The following is a 21,279-nucleotide window of genomic DNA, read 5'->3' on the forward strand; positions in this document are numbered from 1 at the left end:
CCTTCTAGTCAAATGAACTGCTTTTTTTTAGCCAGCTGTGCTTATTTATAATAAATGTGTTAAGAGACTTCGTGCTACATTATTGTTACCCAGAACTCATTATATCAACCTCTCATTATAACTAAGGACAGACAAAACATGCTTCCTACACTGTGGTTGTTTTGTCATGTCAGCAGAAAAAAGTTCAGCTGTTGTGTTGGATAGTAATAAATAAAAAATAAAAAATAGGATTGGCTTATGTGCAGCAAAATGTAAAATCAGCTGAACTACTGGCAGCATTTATGGTTAGCATGGGATTGTCTACTAGAGACAATAGAAATGATCTTTTTTTTTGTCACTCAGTGGGGAAATCTATACCAGCAGCATTTATATATATATATATAAACTAAGAATTACAGACTACTATAAGGATAGATTTATGCAATTTTTATAGATCCAATGAGGAAGAGAAGATTAATGGTATAGTGTGAAATGGAAGTGGTAAGGTGCAGGGATAATAGTAAGGTAGAAATGCTTAGAGAAGTCAGTGGGAGGCAAATGGATGAACTAGATAAGAGGTTTGGAAAACTGGAGTGCAATGAGACAGGTTATTGAGAGTGTTAAGGTTGTAGTGATGGCTGGGCAGCTGGTGGTTTGTTAAACAATCAGAAGGCAGGAAAATTCCTTCTGAGCCATCTACACACACACACACACACACACACACACACACACACACACACACGCACGCACGCGCACGCACACACACACACACACACACACACACACACAGGGCAAACAAAAATACAAGTTTTTAGACTTTTAAAACTAGACCTCCTTTTTCACAGAATTCAGTCTTTAAATTTGATTTGTATGAACAAACTTTAATCACCTGTACTTTCAAATAAAGCTTGCGTTGCTTGGTTTTAAAAGTATTTAACCTGATTTATTTTAAATTTTTGCTTTTAATCAGGAATGAATGATATGACAATCAGGAATGATATAACTACCTGTTAGTAATTTAGGAAGTAAATTGGTCAAATTAGACAGGTGTGTCAACTTAGAAACAACCATAGAGCTGGAGGACATGAAGAACAACTTTCCCCATGAGTGACAGACAATGTTAGGACATGTGGAGGAAAAAATAAAAATAAAAGCAAAGGGCAACACACCAGGACAATGATACATCTTGCTGTTGACAGTTTTTATTGTTCCTTCCCCCACAAGCTAAATAGACTGTTCGGATGGGACGGTAGCTTTTCTGAGTTGCATGCTTATGAGTGTTTTATTTAATGGCCTGTCTGTTTTCCATCTTGTACTAGTTTTGTTTGCAAGCGGCCAGAGCAAGGTATTTAGATTTTGTGAGTGTGCACAAAACTTAGATGAGTTAAATATCATGGTTGGAGTGTACGGGAAAAGCTTTGTGTGATGCATGGAATGAGCATGGGTGGAGTGGTAGCAGTGTAGATGTTGCGTGGAGCTTCTGTGTCGCTTGGGTATCAAGATTTTGAAGCAGGATTGATTACACTGTTATGGCTTGACTTGGACAACATCACATATGTCAACTCTTCATTGTGACACTGCTGTGGTGGTTCTGCTCCACCTCAACTTTCACTGAAACCAAAATGGCCAGGCCAGGCTTCCACTCCGTACTTAGCACACAGATGCAGCAACTAAGCATTTATTTACATGCACGAAAAGGTTTCTTCACAGTTGGGTCACTTGCTCATGTTCAAGTCAGATGTTGCATGCTTGACTTTGGAAGAGCACATTGAACTTTGAAGATGAACTGTGCGTCATAAAGATTGTTGTTGAAGTAAGTGTTACATTTATACTGCAGCATGCAAATGTCAGGTGTGTACAGTGAATAAGCTCTGGTTTTACATTCACCAGTGAGGTGAAGACTGAGCTGTGGCTAGAAAGAGACTGAGTAGAAATAAATTTGGCAGTTAGTTGGCGATTGTGGGACAGTTGAACTCGCATTTGTCAAGCGCAGTAGCAGTACAGCATGCTCTCTGCTGGATTAAAGAAATCGATAAATTCTCTCATGTAGCTAAGTAGATGAAAACACTTCCTCCTCCCCGTTATTTTATAACATCCCATGCTGAAATAATTTAAAAGCACCCCGATTATGGAAAAATATTTCCTGGTTTATTTTTATTAGAAGAATAGCATTGTGATGTGTTGTGAAAATGATAATCTGTGACTATTGATGTTTGCAAAGTCTAAAACCTAAAGGTGTTGTCTGGACTACTCCTTTTAGTGCTTTTTTCTGTTTTTTACTGGTTGGTTGGTTTCATCAGAAATAATTCATGTATTCAAATCAAATGAATTGTTATAGCTAAGTGCAGTTATTTTGTGCTGTTTAGCTGCGCAGTTGTACCACTTAATGTGGTGTACTCAGTTTTATTTTTAACAGCACTATGTGCGTCGGTGGAGCTCTGACTAAATGCAGTGACATACAGTAAGAGACCTACTATCTCAAAAGCAACGAGGGATTTAAAAAAAAACAATTATGTTGTTTTATTATTGTCACAAAAATACTGTGATAAAAGTTTGTATCACCCGTTCTTACTGCTGTCCTAGCAGGGTGAGGGTGCCACTCACCCTCTCTGTATAGCAATGATTTTGCTGAAACTAATAGAATTTGTTTTCAGTGAATTACTTTTTTTTCAGTACTTAATTGTCATTTTAAGTCAAAGATCAATTTGTTGACTATTTTGCTGTGTTCTCTTTGTAATACCGGGGTTGTTTGAGATTTGGTGGGATGATTCTGCCAAGGTGTTATAAATATAACTAAGAAGAAAGTTGAAATCATCAGAACTTATTTGAGCCTCTGCATTTGCCTTCACAGCAAAGGAGGATGTTACAATTTGCTACAGTCCACCCATGTCCTAATTGGTTGTGTATCCTGTGTAAAGCTTAGCAAGATCTCAGTCCTTTGTGAAAAGGATTTTGCATATGCATCGCTTTGTTAGACTTGACTGGTGTTTGAGTGAAGTACACACTAATTTGAAGTTTTATTTTAAGTACAAATATGTACTAACAATGAACAGTCGAACTTGCATTTGTCAAGCAGTAGCAGTACAGCATGCTCTCTGCTGGATTAAAGAAATTGATCAATTATCTTATGTTGCAAAGACAAAAACGAGTGACATAAAAAATATCACCTGTTCTTTTACTTTTTAGCATTAATTCATCACCAGCTGTTTGACCAAATATGGAATTGATTTATTAGATTTTGTTTTAGAACATAAAATTTAACTTTGTAAGTCTGCCATGTAAGAGGCTTAGATTAAAATAATAGCGCTAAAAATAGTATTCCCTTTGGGTAATAAGTTGCCTATTTTTTAAGCAAAGCTGAGTATATTGGATATATTTTCTTGGCAATGTTCTGTCGTCATGCTTACAAATCAGCTATAATATCCAAAGGAGTTGATGACAGAAAACCGTGACAATCTTAATGCATCCTTATATTTAATGTTTGTTTTATGCGAATATTACAAATAACTGGAGAGCAGTTAGTTTAGTATAAGTTTGAATGTGTTTACTAAATGCATGTGCTTTATTAGAGCTTTGTGTGTAATCTGGAGTGATCTTTTAATATCATTGAATACTTGTGTATAACATTTTTACAATGTTTTTAAATGTCTTTTTAATTGCTTTACATCCATATTTTTTGTGAGTATATGAAGAAACGGTGTGTGTAAATGATACCCACCTACATATATTCCACTCACCACACAAGCAATGTACTGAATAAGAAAGGATTTTCTTATTCAGGCCTTTCTTACCCTTTTACATGTGGAAATTGCTGTGAGCATTTCTGCCTGTACGCACATTTTGATGACTACCCCGTATGGTAGTGCGTGGTATTTTATGTGTGAGTTCTCAGATTTTACTGCGTTTCCAGCTGTAGGTATTTCACATAAACATCTAAAATTGCCGTTGTGAGGTGACTAATTTCATTAGTTATGTCAGTCATAGCTTTTATTTTCTCCGTTCTACCAGTGTTGCCTATTTTCTGTATGAAAAATAACTTCTTTGTCTTCTAAAGCCAGCATTTAGACTATTTTTTTTGTGCGTGGGATGCAATTTTCCTCTCATTATATATATCGAAGCATGAAAGTGAGATTTTGACTGAATAGAGCTGTACATTAAAACTAAAACAGTAAAACTTCCATATGTTTTGTTTCACTTTAAATGAAGTGTACCAGACTATATCTGAGTAATTTACATATTTTTACAAATTCAGATATAACATGGAAACCAAAACAAAGAAATAAATATGCAAGAAAAAAATACCAAGAGTTGTCACATTCTTCAATGTTATTTTAAACCAACCAACAATTAAGTTGTGGTATATTTTCACTGATTCCTCTAGATTGTACAATCGACAAATTTGGTAAAAACTTATAAAACACTTGCATGCGTCGCACTGAAACATTTTCATCATTCAGTTCATTAATACATTCTGTCACACATGAAAAAGGTACACTTATACCTACGCTTGTTCATTTTCGTCTTGGAGAGGCAATACCATTGTCTTCCATACTAATTTCAAGCTACTAATGAAAGAAATAAAAATAGAAACTGATGCATACTCAAGTTTGCATTGTATTCAAGCACATCATTACAGTAAGTGGTAATAAACAGGGAAATTGCATTTGTTAAAAAACATTGATTACGCATAACTCTGGTCTAATTAAAGCAGAGAGAGTTGAGGGAAAAATAAAGTGTTATTCTTTACAGTTAAAGCTCAGTATAAAACATCTTTAGTTCCACTTGTCTCTCCTGGCTAATATTTGCATTATCTTCTAATTTGACATGCTGAATGCCAAAGTAAATGTGGCTGAGCGTTTCCTGTTGTTGTGTGTACGTATGCGTGGGTTTTATTTATTAACTACCATGCAGTGATTGCCATAAAATCCTGAGTATTGAGAATATCAAGCTCATGTGGAGCCATTCTGCTCATCACAGACTGAGTGGGGAAACGTGCTTCTTCCTGCTTGGATTTAAATCGCAAGTGTGGGTTTGTGTACCGTTGTGTTATGTGGTGGTGGACAGAGTATCAGCAGTCGATCTAATGTGGCTCTCCAAAGATAAACACGTAAAAAGAATAACCTTTATCACTACAAATGCCATCCAAACACTGAATCCAGTAATTTCTCTTATTCACTCCAGAAGTGTGCACTGAAAATGAGACTCTGTTTGGTCTAAAATGTTGCTTTATCTAGAAAATAAAACTGAGCGTTAGGGTTCTCTTGTATTAATTAAGTGTGTTGTGATAACGTATAGTATTGATACCTTAAAACTAGGCACTATATTGTATTTATATGTTTTATTTATTTATTTTTTGATATGAGTGCAATAATCTAACCAGTCAAGTTGAAGTTGACAATTTGAAGCATAATCCTTTTCAGAGTTGAGCCTATTGCTCTAGGACAGGTAGAAAAGAGGTCGTCATGATCTAATGCAAAATTAATCGGGTAATCCTTTACCAGCATGTCTGAACACAGTGTAAGAACAGGTTGTTCCTCAATCATTTGATCAAAGGGGTGAAACTAAATCAAAACTGTTAAACTGACAGGATGCCACAAAAGATTCCTTAAATTCGTAAAGTGGTGTCATGCAGAGCTGAAAGATATAATTTTCAGAGCACAATTCTTTCTGCTGCACAGTTGCTCAGCAGTAAGAAGGTCTTTGGTTTGACTCCTGACCTGGAGGACTCCTGCTTCATCCCACACTCCAAAAACATGGTTGCTCTGAATTACCCTTGGGCATGAATGTGTGTCGCCCAATAATGGACTGGCAAGCTGTCCAGGGTGTACCCTCCTTCCTGTTCAGTGACCACTGGAGATATTTGCCAGCCCCCTCTTTGAGACCCTAGAATGAGACACATGTATAGACAATGGATGAACAAATATTAGTTACACGTCATTCAAAACATATTGGATTTGGTGTTTGTATGTTATTCAAGAGAGTTCAATACACTTCTAGATGGTCTGCCCACTACCTGGACCTTTATAGTTTTTACATTTAGATTCAATTTTATTCACCAAGTTTAGCCCACAAACAAGGAATTTGACATCTCAAAGGTTTAAAAGGAAAATACAAATATTTTTTTCTTGATTTTCTATATATATATATATATATATATATATATATATATATATATATATATATATATATATATAGAAGAATATTTACAAAAGAGGAATACCTGATTGGTTTAGTCCAATATGCTTGGTATCAACCTGTCAGTTTAGTGTTCATGAGAGAGACATCCCGGGGAAAGAAACTGTTTTTTTTTTGCAAATAATGCTCTGTTTTAAATGCAGAATATGCAAAGCCAGTAGTGAGCTAGCAGACTGCACCTTGGAATCCTGCAACTGCTGGGTTAGAGGCGTATTAGATGATGATTTGATGTGAAAATAGTTATCTCAGTTGTCTGACATTCAGGACTTAACTCTGAATTGGGAGGTAAGGGCTCGAGACACGACTTGAACTTGGAAAGAAATGTCTTGTAAACATCTGACATTTCACTGTATTCCGTTCATATTAGGAAGCAAACACATGAAGACACATCTGCTATCACTGCTACTTTCTGGAAAGGCTAAATGGCTTTTTATGTGCAGTTTGAAGACCGTCAAAATTCAGATGAGCCAGTTGTCTCCTTAGGAATTTCTCCTTACATCTTCACACCTTCAACTTCGCCTTTGTTATTCCTTGAGCGTACACACATTTCATAATTCATTTCACTAAGCTTAAGTGATGATCTAATTTTTGAATGCTCTAGTGGATTTCAGATGACTCAAAAAAATGGATTTTGACAGTGTGTGTCGTTACCTGTGGGTAAAGAGACTCCAGAATAATGACTGTGTTTTTCACATTAAATATCACAGGACTGGTTTGCTTAGAACTCTGGTTGCTGTAGAAGCAAAGGTACCATCATTTTAAGTATCAACTAAGTACTTCTATAAATGCTAGATTTTCTCCTTCAGAGCAGTAAATATAGAGATAAAATTACAAAGTAATGAAAAATGCCATAACATATTTTTAACAGCTGCTAAGTCTATAATGGCACAGTGGAATATGAAGTTTAGTGTAAATCCAAGAATGTCTTCAATTCATTTTAAAACGAGGTCAAGATTCAACTTTTTAACCTGCTTCTATGTGACAAAACCCTAGATTTTAATAGGTTCTCCTTTCTTCTATTCCTAACAGTCCACAGTAAATAAAATCAAAATTCTAAATACTATTTTATTAGACACAGAGAGGAGTATTTAGTCTCTGGTTGAATAATATGTCACAACATGTGTGTTGCAGGCAGCCTTGCAAAATGAGCATAAATATTAGACCAGCCCTGTCTGTTTGGAGCACAATAACACAGTACAGCAAGTGTCAGACCATTCATCCCTGGTAAATTATGCATGGAGTTATTCTGTTATTATCTATGTCAGTGCAAAATGGCCATTATCCCCCCTATCATAATATGAGTATTAGGTTGGTGAATTGACAGTGGTCCACAGATAATTTTTTTTTCCTGAGTAGAATTAGTTTGACCAACATTTTCTGGATTCATATACAGATTAAGGAAGTTTAAAAGCTGTATAACCCACTTATGCACACAGAATGGGTGTTTGATTGTATCTTTATTTCCTATAGTAAATCTTTTTGCATATATATTATATGAATGTGCTATATTCAAGTGGATTTGTATGTATGCTGAAATGGGAAGAAACCTTTGTGAAGAAAATGATCTTATGCTGGTATTTTCCTTCCATCCATAAAGAGAAAATTGAAGATGGTATAGCAAAGGTCACTTATGTCGGACATAAACTTTAGCCTAGCCAACTCTTTGTTTTTGTTTTTATTTTTTTATCGCGAGTCACTTCAAATGATCTCGTAGGATTATAGATGTAGTCAGACTTGCAGCAGATTGTAAGATTATTTGTGCAGGTGGCGTGCTTAGATTTAAAAAAAGAAACATAAGGAGTCTTTGATCTTGCTAGGTTATTACTGTCCATTTGTTTATCTGAATCTTCTGCAGCACAAGTGAGAGTTTCTCACATATGATTCATTCAGTTTTTTGAAAACACCATGTTACTGACGTATCTGAGCACATTAAAAGTAAATTGCAGTGCAAATTCTTTTAGCCTAAACATTTGCCCTGCATTATGTGGGGCTTGAAATACTGAATGGGAAAGAAGAAAGTTTTAGTGTTTCATTTTGTTTATTGGAGTTTTCAATACCATGATGCATTGTTATAGGGGTTTTGTTGCAGCTGTCAGACATTAGAAGTTATTTCAGAACACTTTGACTGTAGACAATTGTTCTCTATCCCAGCTGTTGAACTGTCATTCAGCTGTCATATTTACAAAAGTATGTTCCCAGCCTTGTTCTGAGGACAATAGACCGGCTTCTGAATAAACCATCAGAAACTGTGAACACACAGATGAGCATGCACAAACCCACATACTGTGAAACACCAGCCATATAGTCATCCATATAAACAAAACACACTATGCCTTTCACCTTTGGAGATTTGACACATTTTGTTGGTCGGAGTGAGTGTGAATTTATTCTTTTATTCCACAATGTCATCTCATCCTCTCTCAACACAAAGGCATTTTCAGAAAATCTCTTCCTCTCACTCGCGTACATGCGCACGCAGCAGCACACTGATTACACCCACTTCCTAAGCAGAACATAAAAGCATTTCCCCTCTACGATGACTGACATGCTAATGTTGTGGTGTCACACAGTCGTGCTCATGATGAGGATGAGGGGCATCAATATTTCCACCGTGGTAACCACAAAAGCAATGATATACATCTATGCTACAGTGAGATTGACAAAAATGATAGTCCTCCTGTTTCCTTTGCTATGGCGTTCTACAGGTACAAATGCACAGCAGGACAGCAAAACACTCATATGATAACATGAGATATTCCCAACATGCACAACATTTTGGCTTAATCCCTGTATGTATTTGTGATATAAAAAATATAAACAAGCTGAACAAGCATGCCACTCAATGCAAGATCAGTGTGATAGCAACTCCCATACTGCTGCACTATGCAGAATTTCATCAGACATATCCAACAGAGATAAGAGTATGTGATTAAATGGCAAAAAAAACAGTCCTTGGCATTACCTTTATTATTAGTTGGATGCTAAAACAAGGGAAGGGAGATAAGGTTGAGGGAAAGAAGATAATGGCAGAAGCACACAAAGCTGGACAGAACAGGGTACATGATAATTATTCAAATATTACATTGCCCCATTTTGCCAGAAACTGAGATACTATTTCATATTTTTCACAAGTCATTTATGTTTAGAAGTATGTTAGTATAGAGATTGGTCCACCTGTCACGCTGAATAACCAAAGACTATAAATAGTTTTATTTAGATTCATATGTAAAAGTAGGAGTAGGTATATTTGCTCACTGTAGAGTGACTCCTTTCCACACTGAAGAGCAATAAAGTCAATAAGAGTCATGTTGCTCTTCAGTAATTCAAACTGAGTCCTAGTGACTCAATAGTAGAGTTTTACTCCTAATTTTAGCAAAAGATTTAAAATCGGCTCTCACTGGCATAGTGTGTGGAAGGACTTTCATTTACATGTTTTTTATGTCTCTTGTATATTAAGAAGTTGGGAAAAAATTGTTTTACTGTATTTACATCAAAATAGTCTTGCTACAGTACATGTACATATTTCACAGTGTGTGCACATATGCGTGCGTGTTAAGTTCTCAAGCAACGGTAGAGGACGCTGTCTGTCGATCTCGGGGTTGGGTTGTGCTTTAAAGCAGTCCTGTGAATTTAAACTGTCTCATGAATACCGACTTGCTGTTCGATGTGAGGCGCTGCCTCGCGGGGTGTGCTGTTGTGGCATAGCTGCTGAAGATGCGATCTTGTGGAATAATGCTGCAGTTATTAAATCTCTCTTGGGTCTGTTGGTATTGTGAGGTTCTCATGAAAAGATTTTCCTCTCTCGCCTCTCTCTGTCTCTTTTACCAGCGACACTGTATCACAGTGTTACTCTGCTGTCTGTAGTGCTTTTGAAATTCATTAAGTTCATTACAGGACATGGAACTACAATTTACCACAGCTTGATGATCATTATCATGATCAGTGTCGTCCACTGTAACCTTTGTAATAAGTGAGATCTTGTCTTTAAGAGCTTGTTTTTTTTTCATTTGGTTGGGTTTTATGAAAAGTTATGGATTTAAATTCACTGGTGCAAAGAAAGTAAGACCATTTATGTAAACCCAGAGTTACATAACGTAAACTTTCCACTTAAGACAAAGACCAAGAGCAAGCTTAAATTTAATACTTAACCAACAACTCCAAATCAATGGAGTTTGTCAGAAGAAGACAAATAATTATTTGAGCAAAATGTACAGAGGATGCAGACTAAATTAAAAACTATCAATTCACAAATTTGTTGCATTCTGCTCAAAACCTAGTGTTCCATTATAAAGTATGTCAAAGGAAGGCAAAGGTATTTTTTCAAATATTCATTTGCATATATTCTATTTTAATACGCAGATTAAATTAAACAGAAATACAAGATAAATGTTAACTGCTTTTTTCCTTTTTGTTCAAGATAAGAGTTAAATATATTTTGAAACAGTCAGTAGTAGATTCTACCAGGAGCTCTAAAAAGAATGTATTCTAAGATTAGTTTTTTTTTTTTTTTTTGCACATCTCTGCCAGGAGTGTCAATAAATGTGTCTGGAAGTGTAGCTTGTGACCACTTTTAAGTGTTCAACAAACAGTCTGACTACAATCGACTCTGACCTTTCTAGTTCTCACTGTGGCTGGAAATCAGCTCACCTAAAAGATACCGCAGTTCCCGAGGACAGTCGGGATAGCATAAATCCACATTATATTTCAAACGCCAACCGATCCGAAATCCACTGAGCTAAGCTTATCTTATCTTGTTTGCCAACATTACATTATTCTTAATTAGGTTTGATGGTAATTGTTCTGTAGCTCCAAGGTCCTAAAACTTGCATTAAAAGGTATTAAACCCCAAGGTCAATAACTTATTATATTCGCTGTAAACAATTGTACAAGTAACTCCAAAGTTGGCAACTCAGTAAATGTCAGTTGTAGTTTTACCAGGTGGAATACTAAGCAGTTTAATCAGGACACACACACACACACACACACACACACACACACACACGCACACACACATGAACCCACAACCAGATGGAATAATGATGTAGATGAAGTCAGATGAAAGAATCTATATGTGTCTGTTAGTCTGTCCGTGTCGACATTGATTAGTCGGCAGACAGCTCAATAGTTCTCTCTGGCTTTCTCGTTCAACCTCTCTGTTTTCTCCTGTCCTCTTTGTTCCCCCCACCCCTTTTCAACAAGTATCAATCACTTGTGAATTGACAGTGATAAAGAGAATGTTTGCACTTTGCAGTTATAATAGTCAACATCATCTGTTTTGACTTAAATGAATGTTGTTTTCAGAATAGGATGCTATAAAAATAGAGAATTAAGTGGGGGGAATTATTCAAAATTGCCTATTTGTTTTAGCATTGTATCATATCATTATGATGTTCTCTCATAAAAAAAACATACTTGATTAATTCATGTGTTTGAGAAATCTTTGAATCTGCTGGGACGGCCATTTGGAAGACTAATCGATATATAAGATTTAACTTCCTGACTGCTATTATTTGATGTTGCTTCCATTTTTCTACATAATGATGTAGAAAAATTGGTGCCACCCATTGTACCAGCTCCTCCTGCAGCAAAACAGCCCCACAACATGATGCTGCCACCCCCATGCTTCAGTTAGGACGGCAGAAGCACCCTGTTTTTTCCTCCAATGTAACAATGGTGCCCAAACAGTTCCACTTCAATTTCATCAGACCATAGGACACGTCTCCAAAAATGAAGATCTTTATCCCTGTGTGGATTTGCAAACTGAAATCTAGCTTTTCAACTGAAGGTTTCTCCATATACAAACCATATCTACAGATTTTCTGAGCAGACTGAAGCTAAGAAAGCGCTGCTGTTGACTGACATTTTGTTTTCAAATTTCTTCCTCTGTAATGACATAGATTGTTGTCCACTGAACTGATGGATCATCATTTGACTTTTACACGGAACGCATTCTGTGAAGTCCGCGTGTTTTGACACTTTGGGAGAAATCTTTGCTAGTGTGTTTGTGTTGATTTGTATGCCCCAAATCCTTTTCTTAGGGGGGATGAAATTGAGTCAGACAGATATCAGTGTGCAATCTCATTCAATCACAGCTGAGCCCTCAGCCTCTCAAGGGGGGACATCTTTATTCATAATCACACTACTGATCTGGTGCTAATGGTTACAGTTTTTTCCTATTTTTTCAATCTGTTTTTCACATCGTGTTCACAAATGCTTTTAAAGAAAAATGAATTTGCGTGTACTGTCTCTATGCTTCTCTTACAGTTTTTAACACTTTTTGGGGGCCTATTTGTAATATGACTTTTTTTTTTAACTTTAACTGTCATTTGACTTTGTAGGAATCTTACCAGTAATTTGTCTCTTTTTTTCAGCTCCACAGATGAACAATTTCGCTGGAATGCTCAAGGTAAAAATCTCTGTGAAAGTTTGTAGTATTTTCTGTCTTTGTTTTCATCTTGTTAGCTAGCAAGACCTTGCATTGTACATTACATGAATTCTATTACAGCTAAAAAAATATTTTCTCATTTTCAAAGAGTTTTGAATTCAAATTTCAGATAATCAACTTAATTTTGATACCTGACAAAAAAAACCTGGGTGGACACAAAATGCATTTTTGACTGATTAACTTAGGAAAAACAGCTGATTGTCTCACCCTTGGAGATCTGGTTGATGTTTAAATGTTGTTTTCTAAAAATGTTTTTTTAGTTTTGAAGCCCATGTGAACAGGATGCATACCGTTCAAAATTCTACTCAGTTTAGAAAATATTTTTCCCCAAAGATATTTTTTCTTTTTGTTGAGTAATGAATGCTGACCTTAGCTGAAGAAAGCAAGGACTCCTCCAGATTTTGTTCTGGGTCCTTTTGTGACCTGAATGACCTGAATGTGGTCAATGGAGTCTTTAAGTGTAGCAGGCCAGCCACTTTGGCTTCACAACTTTATATTTATTTATTTTTCCGTTTGAGAAATGGTGACTAATGTGGTTCACTGTAGTTTGTTCTAAACTTGTTGTTAATGGCTAGATGGATGAAATCTCTTGGCCTACTTGATGTGTCAGAAAGGTTTAAGTGATTTTATGATTGAACAAATCAGGCAGTAAACACACGTAGATGTGACTTGTGAAATTGAACTAAAATGTGTTTAATCACAATTTATTTTATTTTATTTTTTTTTGTACATTAGGTGAGGTTGGTTTGGAGAGCCGTTTATTCCATAATAAATCTCCTTGTCCTTTGAAACTACATTTTATACTGACTCAGGTTATTTTGGTCTGATATTAAAATACCATTTTAAATGGCAAAAATAAATAAATAAATAAATAAATAAATAAATAAATAAATAAATAAATAAATAAATAAATAAAATAAAGATGCCCAAAGAGTCCAGTAAAAATCAATTTAGGTATACACTTTCACAGAAAAACACAGTAAAATACACTTTTGTAGGTTATAAAAGCACACAGGGGATTATGGTTGGTTCACAAAGACACTTTTCTCTATGTAGAAAGGGGGCAAACACGTTTTGCACAGATTCTTAAGTGCGCATGTACATGACACCAGCATCATTTTTTCCCTTATTGTCTTATTTAACTATTGTCTCCTGTATTTTCTTGTGTGTATTTGTAACTATGGATAAATGGTTTAGTTGTCTAATATATTAAATACTCCCACATCTCATAATTATCTGTTGTGGGTAATGCTGTTATATGAGAGAGCCTGGAGTCCTGAGAGATCTCAGTTAGTCTCTTTCTCTTTCTAGTTTGGTTTCTTTTCCCCCGATCGTCTTCCACTGAATTTTTTTTATTTTTTATCCACAGCAGATGGACAAAAGGACATCGAGGATGAGTTAACGACTGGTTTAGAGTTAGTGGATTCTTGCATTCGTTCTCTACAGGAATCAGGAATTCTTGACAGCGGAGAACGTAAGTAAACTTAATCACCTTGTTTTTTTGGGGGTTTTTTTGTTTTTTTTACTGTGTTTATATTTGGCCTGTGTGATTTACTTGGTTAAGACCTAAAGCAACATGTGTTCATCAGTTCTGCATATTTTAAATACACTTCAGTTTTAAAAGTGTATTTAATGACACAGTAATGACACTCAATCTGTGTCATTACTGTTGTAATGTTGAGTCAGGCAGTTCACCTTGTCAACAACAGAACAATTAGAGAAGAACAGAACATGCAGTTCCAGGAAAAATTATTAGGCCACTTTTTCCAGAATTTGGACTTTTTCGTAACAATTAAATCAACAAGTAATTGAAATAACAACATCTAATCATGATTCAAATGCAGCCATTGTGCTGTATAAGATCTTGTACGGTGTAAAGTCTAAGATTGGATACATGTAGTTCCAGGAGTAATCACGACATAACTCTTCGTAATGTTAGACTTTGACTTAAAATGATATCAAAGAAATACATGAAATGACAATAAAATCAAAATCTTATTGAAGGGCAGCTCCTGTGCTTTGTAAGGTCCTGTTAAATGTTCCGGGCATTTTCTTTTCAGGTCATTGCTTTTGGAACAAGGCATTCCCATTTCGCTTATTGTCTGCTGACCTTTTGGATGGCTGATTTTGCTGCAACAAACTCCATCTTAAAAGCACCACAGTATGAAGACTTGCATATAAAAAACATAAAATATGTGCTTTTTCATGCTTCTAGAATAACATGCATATTAAGCAGTAAATATCTTTTTATTTCACGTGTTAGAGGTTAGAAAACACCAGCTTGTATGATTTTAAAAAGGCAGATCTGTTAACTCTCGAACACCTGATTTTGCTAGATTTACTTCATTTGTTTCCATTTTGCTTTAATAAGAAAATGATTGTTCAAATACATCCTTAACAGTGGGGAGACATTTCTGATAATTAGATTATTATCTTGTCTGCAGGAAGTGTTAGTCTTTGACACTCATTGTATGCACTTTTGTTGTCGATGTCACAAACCCCTGACTTTAGTTTCAAATCAAAATGGGTGAATTAAGATACACTTAGTCAAGCTTTTCCTGTGGGATTATGTGCATTTTATTTCCAGTGTAAAAGATCTACAAATTTTCCGGCAGTAGAGAAATGAAACCCTGACATGTTAATGTTTTCACTCAAAGGTTGCACACAAAGAATCATTTGTGTTTAGCTTGCTAGACAGGGGCTGGTCCAGGGTGATGCAGCACATAATTAATTCTGCACAGACACATAATAAAACCTTCCTGTCAAACCAATTTCTACCTCTACACCAGCCTTTTCATACTTTGGTGTGTTTACTGGCTATGCATGTTTATATTAGCCTAATTTTTTTTCAGTTTTTTTTTTTATTAAAAGTGTTCAACGTACATAAAGCTACCCATTTTTTATAGAGATACTTGTTGAACTTTCTAGTTTCTAGCTACTCTTACGCACAGATGTTATAAGCAAATTAGTTCTGTGTTTAAAAAGCAGCTTTCAAATTTTCTGTACATATCAGGTGTCAAGACTGTTCTATGTATGCAAGATTTTGAAACAGCCATTCAAGACTTCATTACCTGCCTTGCAGATTGTTGCAATGCACATTACGTTGGTCGGTCCTCTGAAATATATATTCTTTTCAGCCTTGCCTTAGGTTGGCACATTCACATCCTACCTTGCTTGTATTGTGTTTTCTTTGATGATTCGCCAGCGACAGGGTGCAGAGCAACAATAGTTCACACAGCAGTTGCAGATGATCAAAGCAAATGCTGTATAAAAATAGCATTGCTGCTTTTTTTTTCGTTAGAGTTGTGTGGATAAGACTGCTAATAAGTCTGCTGGAAAAAATGTTTTTAGGACTTAAGCTTTGTTTTTGTTTTTTTTTTTAGAGGAGCACATTTAGAGAAGCATCATATTTAGGCCATATTTACACATGGAGACGAGCACAATTTATTTTTGTAAATGATGGAGAAAAAAAATGTGCATCCATCCACACGAAAGGATACAGCATCACAAAAAAAGGGTGTAATAGGTATGCCGGGCCAAATGGTGGCACTGTGAGTGCCAGAAACAAACAAACAACTACAAAAAAACAGCAGCAAAAAACTCCAAAACAAAACAAAAACCACCATGGCGCCATGTTTATTTGTGAGAGTGAGACACAATAAGGATAAAGAAAGAGATAAAGCTTCAAAGTTATTGCAAGGTGCAAAGCAGACACTCTGCACCTTCCAGGATTCTGTTATGAGATCCTAAATCAATTCTTCATGTACGTCACACATTTTTGTGTTGTTATATAAAAGTCTCAAAGGCACAAATATAAAAGTCTCAAAGGCACAAATTTTCATAGGCTACATTGCAATTTATCATAGTTATTTTGATGATTGAGAGACCTTTGCCGTATGATTATTTCCCTCCGTCTTATTAAACTAATCTGAATTAATTTGAGTCTAAATTCAGCCAAAGATGTTGAATTTCCTTCACTGGCATGTTAAAAGACACTCTATATGAAAGCAACATATATGTTTGGCATCTGCCAATCGTAATGCCAAACAGACTTCACATTGCAGGTTTGATGGCTAAGAGAAAGCATATGCACCATTTCTGTCTCATAACACAGAACATAACAAGCACCAAAGCTCAGTGACGATGAGTTTAGGAGTTCCTACTCTGACTGCGTAACACAAAAGTGCTGTATTAATAATTCATAAAAAGCCAGGGATGAATCATGATGAAAGAAGACAAGTCTTATGAAGGCGAGAGGCAGAGGAGTTGATCCTGGCTCACAGCGCACAGAGGGAAAAGCATCCTGGGGAGAGAGGAAAAGAGCAATACCGAGCAAGCAAATAGAAAGGGGAAAGAAATGAGAAATGGTAAAAAAAAAATACTTATTTCTCTATTTATTTTGTGATAACAGATACTCAGAGTTTGAGGAACTAAACCCTGGTTTTATGCCACCTTATTTATGACATTTTTTTAAAACCCCAGTTTGGCATCTTTACATACAAAACATGTAGAATTGTTGAAACTGCCTTCAATAGAGTATCTACAACTACATACAACATTCTAATCAAATGTTATATTTACTCACCTTTCATTGCTGCAAGGCTTTCTTAACCGTAGCACCCCAGCTTATAATATTTCCTATTTTGATAAAAAATCCTTTAGATTTTTCTATTTTACTTGTTATAAGTAAATATGTGCTATAGGGTACAAAAAATAGACAGTAGATTTTCTACTGTAGCTGCGACAGTGACAAGAGGAGGAAGCTCACTCTTATGAAGCTAATGATGATTACGAACTATTATTAAAGTCGTAGTCAAGATTGACCAGGGGGGGATATTTCTAAATCGTTTTCTGCATTAACACTTTAGTGATGTTTAAATTGTCATACTGCATTCATTTAGCAAAACATGTTTTATTATCTGCAAATCTCGTCACCAACAGTAAAGGGGGGGGGGGGGGAAAGTTGCCAAAGAGATTCTTCCTTTACTTACCTGTTTCACACTTTGGCTGAGTGAAATTTTCAAACGGTATCAGTGGGAAGGTAAACAAGAAGCTCTGTCGACGCTGTTAGACCTTCCCTCCATCATTACTTTTCGACTCAACCCTCCTTTTCCCTTCCACTACATTTCTCTGCTCCTCCTTCTTTGCCCATTCTCTGTGTTCTCCTCTGTTTCTCCCTTCCTCGGCTAATAAATTATGTATGCCATCTCCAACTCACAGAGTGCTGCACTGCTGCACTATCTGCTCTAAATTGCTGCTCTCTCTCTCTCTTCCCCATTTCACTTTTTGCCTCTCAATCTCTCCTCTTTCACGCCCCCTCTCTTTCTCACTCTTAATCTCTCACTCTCTTCCTCGCACACAAACTCAACTCCGAACCCCCTCTCCGCCTACCCAACCGTGCACCACAACGGCCTCAATCGGTAGGACCGGCTCTTCTTTCCCAGAGTTCCTTGCAGCTCAACTCCACCCCGGAGGCTTCGCTCCAGTACTCTGCCAGCTACCATAGCAACCAGACCCTCGCCCTTAGCGACAGCATTTCTGCAGCAACTCCTCAGCGCAGCGGGCAGGTTGGAGGAGCCGTGCACAGCTACAACCAGGTAGGAAACACTGCTGTGAAATGACGGTGATGTGGCAAGTGGCGGAAAAACCTCGGGAGCGGATTGTGTTTGAACTTTTAAGTGTTTCCGAGAACTTTTGGTTTGTGCAACTGCTTGATGGGGCGAAGCATGTTTGTGGCTGTCTTCAGAAGCCTGTGAAGCTACATCTTCTGAAGTGTCTGCCGCCTGACCGTGCAGCTGCACAATTTACAAATTTAAACTTGTAAGAGACTTCATGTCGTATAGTTCAGAAGGATGTTTTTTTTTTTTTTTCTCTGTTCCTCGCTGATCCATTTCTGTTTCACTAGTGCTGAGTCTCACAGCATGTTGATCAGTTTGACATCATAGTTATTGAGTCCATTTCATGAGTGTTTAATTATATGTTTGTAAAGGACCCAATTTCATTAGCCTTGCTGAAGTCCAGCAACCCCAATCCTCCTCCTTCATACATGAACTGGATTTTGACACAGTTTTGATGACAAATTCATCGAAGCGGTTTAATGGAAGACCGGTAATTAGACAGAAACGAGGAAAAAAAAATACATAAATGCATGCTGAGAAATCTCAGCACGTGTCTTGTTTAGAACTTGAGAGCGAACGCGAGAATCGGTCACATACGAATCACAGCAGTGTGTGCTGCAAGAGACAAACCCACCAAATTACTTTAGAGCCTACAGCAGCCAATTATTTCTCATTTTCAAGTCACTACCATATCAATGGCAATACTGTGCCTGGAAACACAGTTACAGTACGCACACACGTAAACGTGCAGACACCCATGCATCTGGTTAATCAGTGAGCAGCTGCAGTGCTTTGTTAAAAAAAAAAAAAAGAAAATAAAAATATTTCCTCTGTCAGGAACAAATGTTTCATTTGCCAAAGATGATTGGGACACAAAAGTAATCAAAAATATTTAATATTTGCCGATTTTAAACTAGTGATCAAACTAAGAGGCACCTATCAAACTTTTGGGAATTCGTTTTACTCGTTTGACTTTTGTTGCATTCTCGCCGTCTTGCAAACACAGAAGGGGACGCCCTTTGCTTCAGATGAAGCTCAGACTTCTCCCCTATTTGAATACGTAACACTTGAGGAAAAAGATGGAAGGAAAAAGCAATGGCGAGAGGGATGAGTGTCAAAGATTTTTTCCGCCCCTTTCTGCAGTGTTCCTGTCCTCCTTTCCCACCTCTCATCCTCCTTCCCCTGTCCTTTCTCCTCACCATCTCTGTCCATGTGAGCGTGTGTGTTTGTGTGCTCTTTCCTCTGATGTTTGGGCTTGTCAGTGTAATGGGGATACTGCTGTCAGCAGAGTTTTGTTGCTCATGAATAGCTTTATGTATGCTAGAACTGGGAGATAGGGAGGTTCAGCTTGCATACGTGTACTGTACAAGAATTGCTACGTGTAACGCAGCTTTGTGTGCACAACAGGGGTTGTTACTATTACATGTAATTATTCAACCGTGTGTGTACAAGGATAGATTTGTTTGAGTGACTGTTTAAAGAATAGGGAAAGAGTAAGACAAAGGGTCTATCATGTTTCTTCTCTGTTGTCAGATATTTTTAACCCAAAGTGTTCTTGCTTTAATAATGCATGGCTGCATGGCACCTAAAACGTCCCAGTCTTTTACTGATGTGAGGAGGAGATGAAGTGAAATCACAAAGTTTTTGGGATTTTTTTTTTTTCTGTTAGTTCAACTTTTACTTACTATTTGTTTACACATTTGTTTAAATATTGATCCACTCATCCATCACTCCGGACACTATTCCTTACTGGGCTTTCTGACTTATGAGCAAACCTGGAGCTTGAAACTGTTTTGAACTCTGCTTTTTCAAAGTAATTTATAAATAGTTGATAGAATATTTAAGCAGTTTTCTGAGCTTTATGTCACCAGCTTCATATCTTCAACTTGGCTTTACGACCCATTAAACAATTCTGAAGACTTAGGGAGCTCCTCAAACCTGAAGCCCATAATCTTCTCTTCACTGTTGAAACTGGGACTTGCTTACTCTGACCATTGACTATTGAGCTGTTCTTGAAGCTGTTATCACGAGAGCCATCTATCATGAAAGCTGTTAACTCTCAAAAATAAGTCCTCTTGATTCATTTGTAGCTTTGGGTCTGTCAGACCTCTCTTCCCGTTCCAGTTTCTCAGTTCTTCTTGATGGTGAAGGAAACTGTGCTCACTGACACCTTGACTTTCCTTGCAATTTCTCAAAAGATCTACATTAATAAAGGCTCTGATGTTCTGTCTCTTAATTGCTCTTTTGTAGCTGCACACTACTTTCTGCTGCACACACTGTTCAATAGATGCTCATGAAACATCTATTCCAACTCTACTTTTATGCAGACACTTGAATTAGTACCACATCAACTTTCAAGGCTTGATCAACCTCCAATGCTGCAGAACAGTTGTGGATCATTTTGTGTTCCCTGAAAGATATCTTGCATTTCTTTAACCAGCACTGACCTCTGCACTATTTCATATAGATATGCACACAAATTGAGTTCAGAGTTGGAACAGAGTTGGTTGACACGATGGAACAAAAGACAAAAGTGGGAGAAAAATATTGCCCTGCGACAGACTGGCGACCTGTCCAGGGTGTACCCCGCCTCTCGCCCGAAACATTGGCTGGAGATGGGCACCAGCACCCCTCCTGACCCCACTGAGGGAAAAAGGGTGCAAGAAAATAGATGGATGGATGGATGGGAGAAAAATATGTAGTAAATAGTCTATTAAGAACAAAACATTGGCCCGATCAGAGTTGTGAACATAGTGACGATCATAGGGCAGTCTTATTTTGACAAAAGATAATAATGCAACAAAAGCCTAATTTTTACCTGAAAAGAAGAGACAATGTTAAGACACACTAAACTTTTAGGTTTCATCCTGATTAAGAAGTTTTCATCGGATTATAAAAGATTATCCTCGATTGTCCTTGAAAATGATGAATGTGACTTATAAAAGTAAACAGAAAATACATACTAACCTGAATACTAAGGTTTACCACATTTTGTCATTGAGCTTCTGCTCTTATGTATGAATAACAATGTCTTCCTTAACT

The 21,279-nt window shown here is 36.8% G+C and overlaps 1 protein-coding gene and 1 long non-coding RNA gene across 8 annotated transcripts in view; one reads left to right on the forward strand and one right to left on the reverse strand.

Annotated features, from left to right (window-relative positions):
* The window catches only part of ctnnd2a (catenin (cadherin-associated protein), delta 2a), a 229,647-nt gene that overhangs the window by 74,772 nt on the left and 133,596 nt on the right, over nt 1–21,279 (forward strand). For all 7 annotated transcript variants that reach the window (XM_081601621.1, XM_081601622.1, XM_081601618.1 and 4 more), the window contains exons 4-6: nt 12,546–12,580; nt 13,989–14,093; nt 18,044–18,216. In XM_081601621.1, the coding sequence (XP_081457747.1) occupies nt 12,546–12,580; nt 13,989–14,093; nt 18,044–18,216 (313 nt within the window). The remainder of the gene's footprint in view (nt 1–12,545; nt 12,581–13,988; nt 14,094–18,043; nt 18,217–21,279) is intronic.
* LOC108165708 (uncharacterized) lies at nt 16,240–17,782 on the reverse strand. The gene is made up of 2 exons (XR_001776043.2): nt 17,611–17,782; nt 16,240–16,922 (listed from the first exon to the last, which is right to left on the reverse strand). It is a non-coding gene; the product is annotated as an uncharacterized LOC108165708 (long non-coding RNA).

This window comes from Poecilia reticulata, chromosome 20, assembly GCF_904066995.2.
Source record: "Poecilia reticulata chromosome 20, P_reticulata-male-v2, whole genome shotgun sequence".
NCBI classification, from domain to species: Eukaryota; Metazoa; Chordata; class Actinopteri; order Cyprinodontiformes; family Poeciliidae; genus Poecilia; species Poecilia reticulata.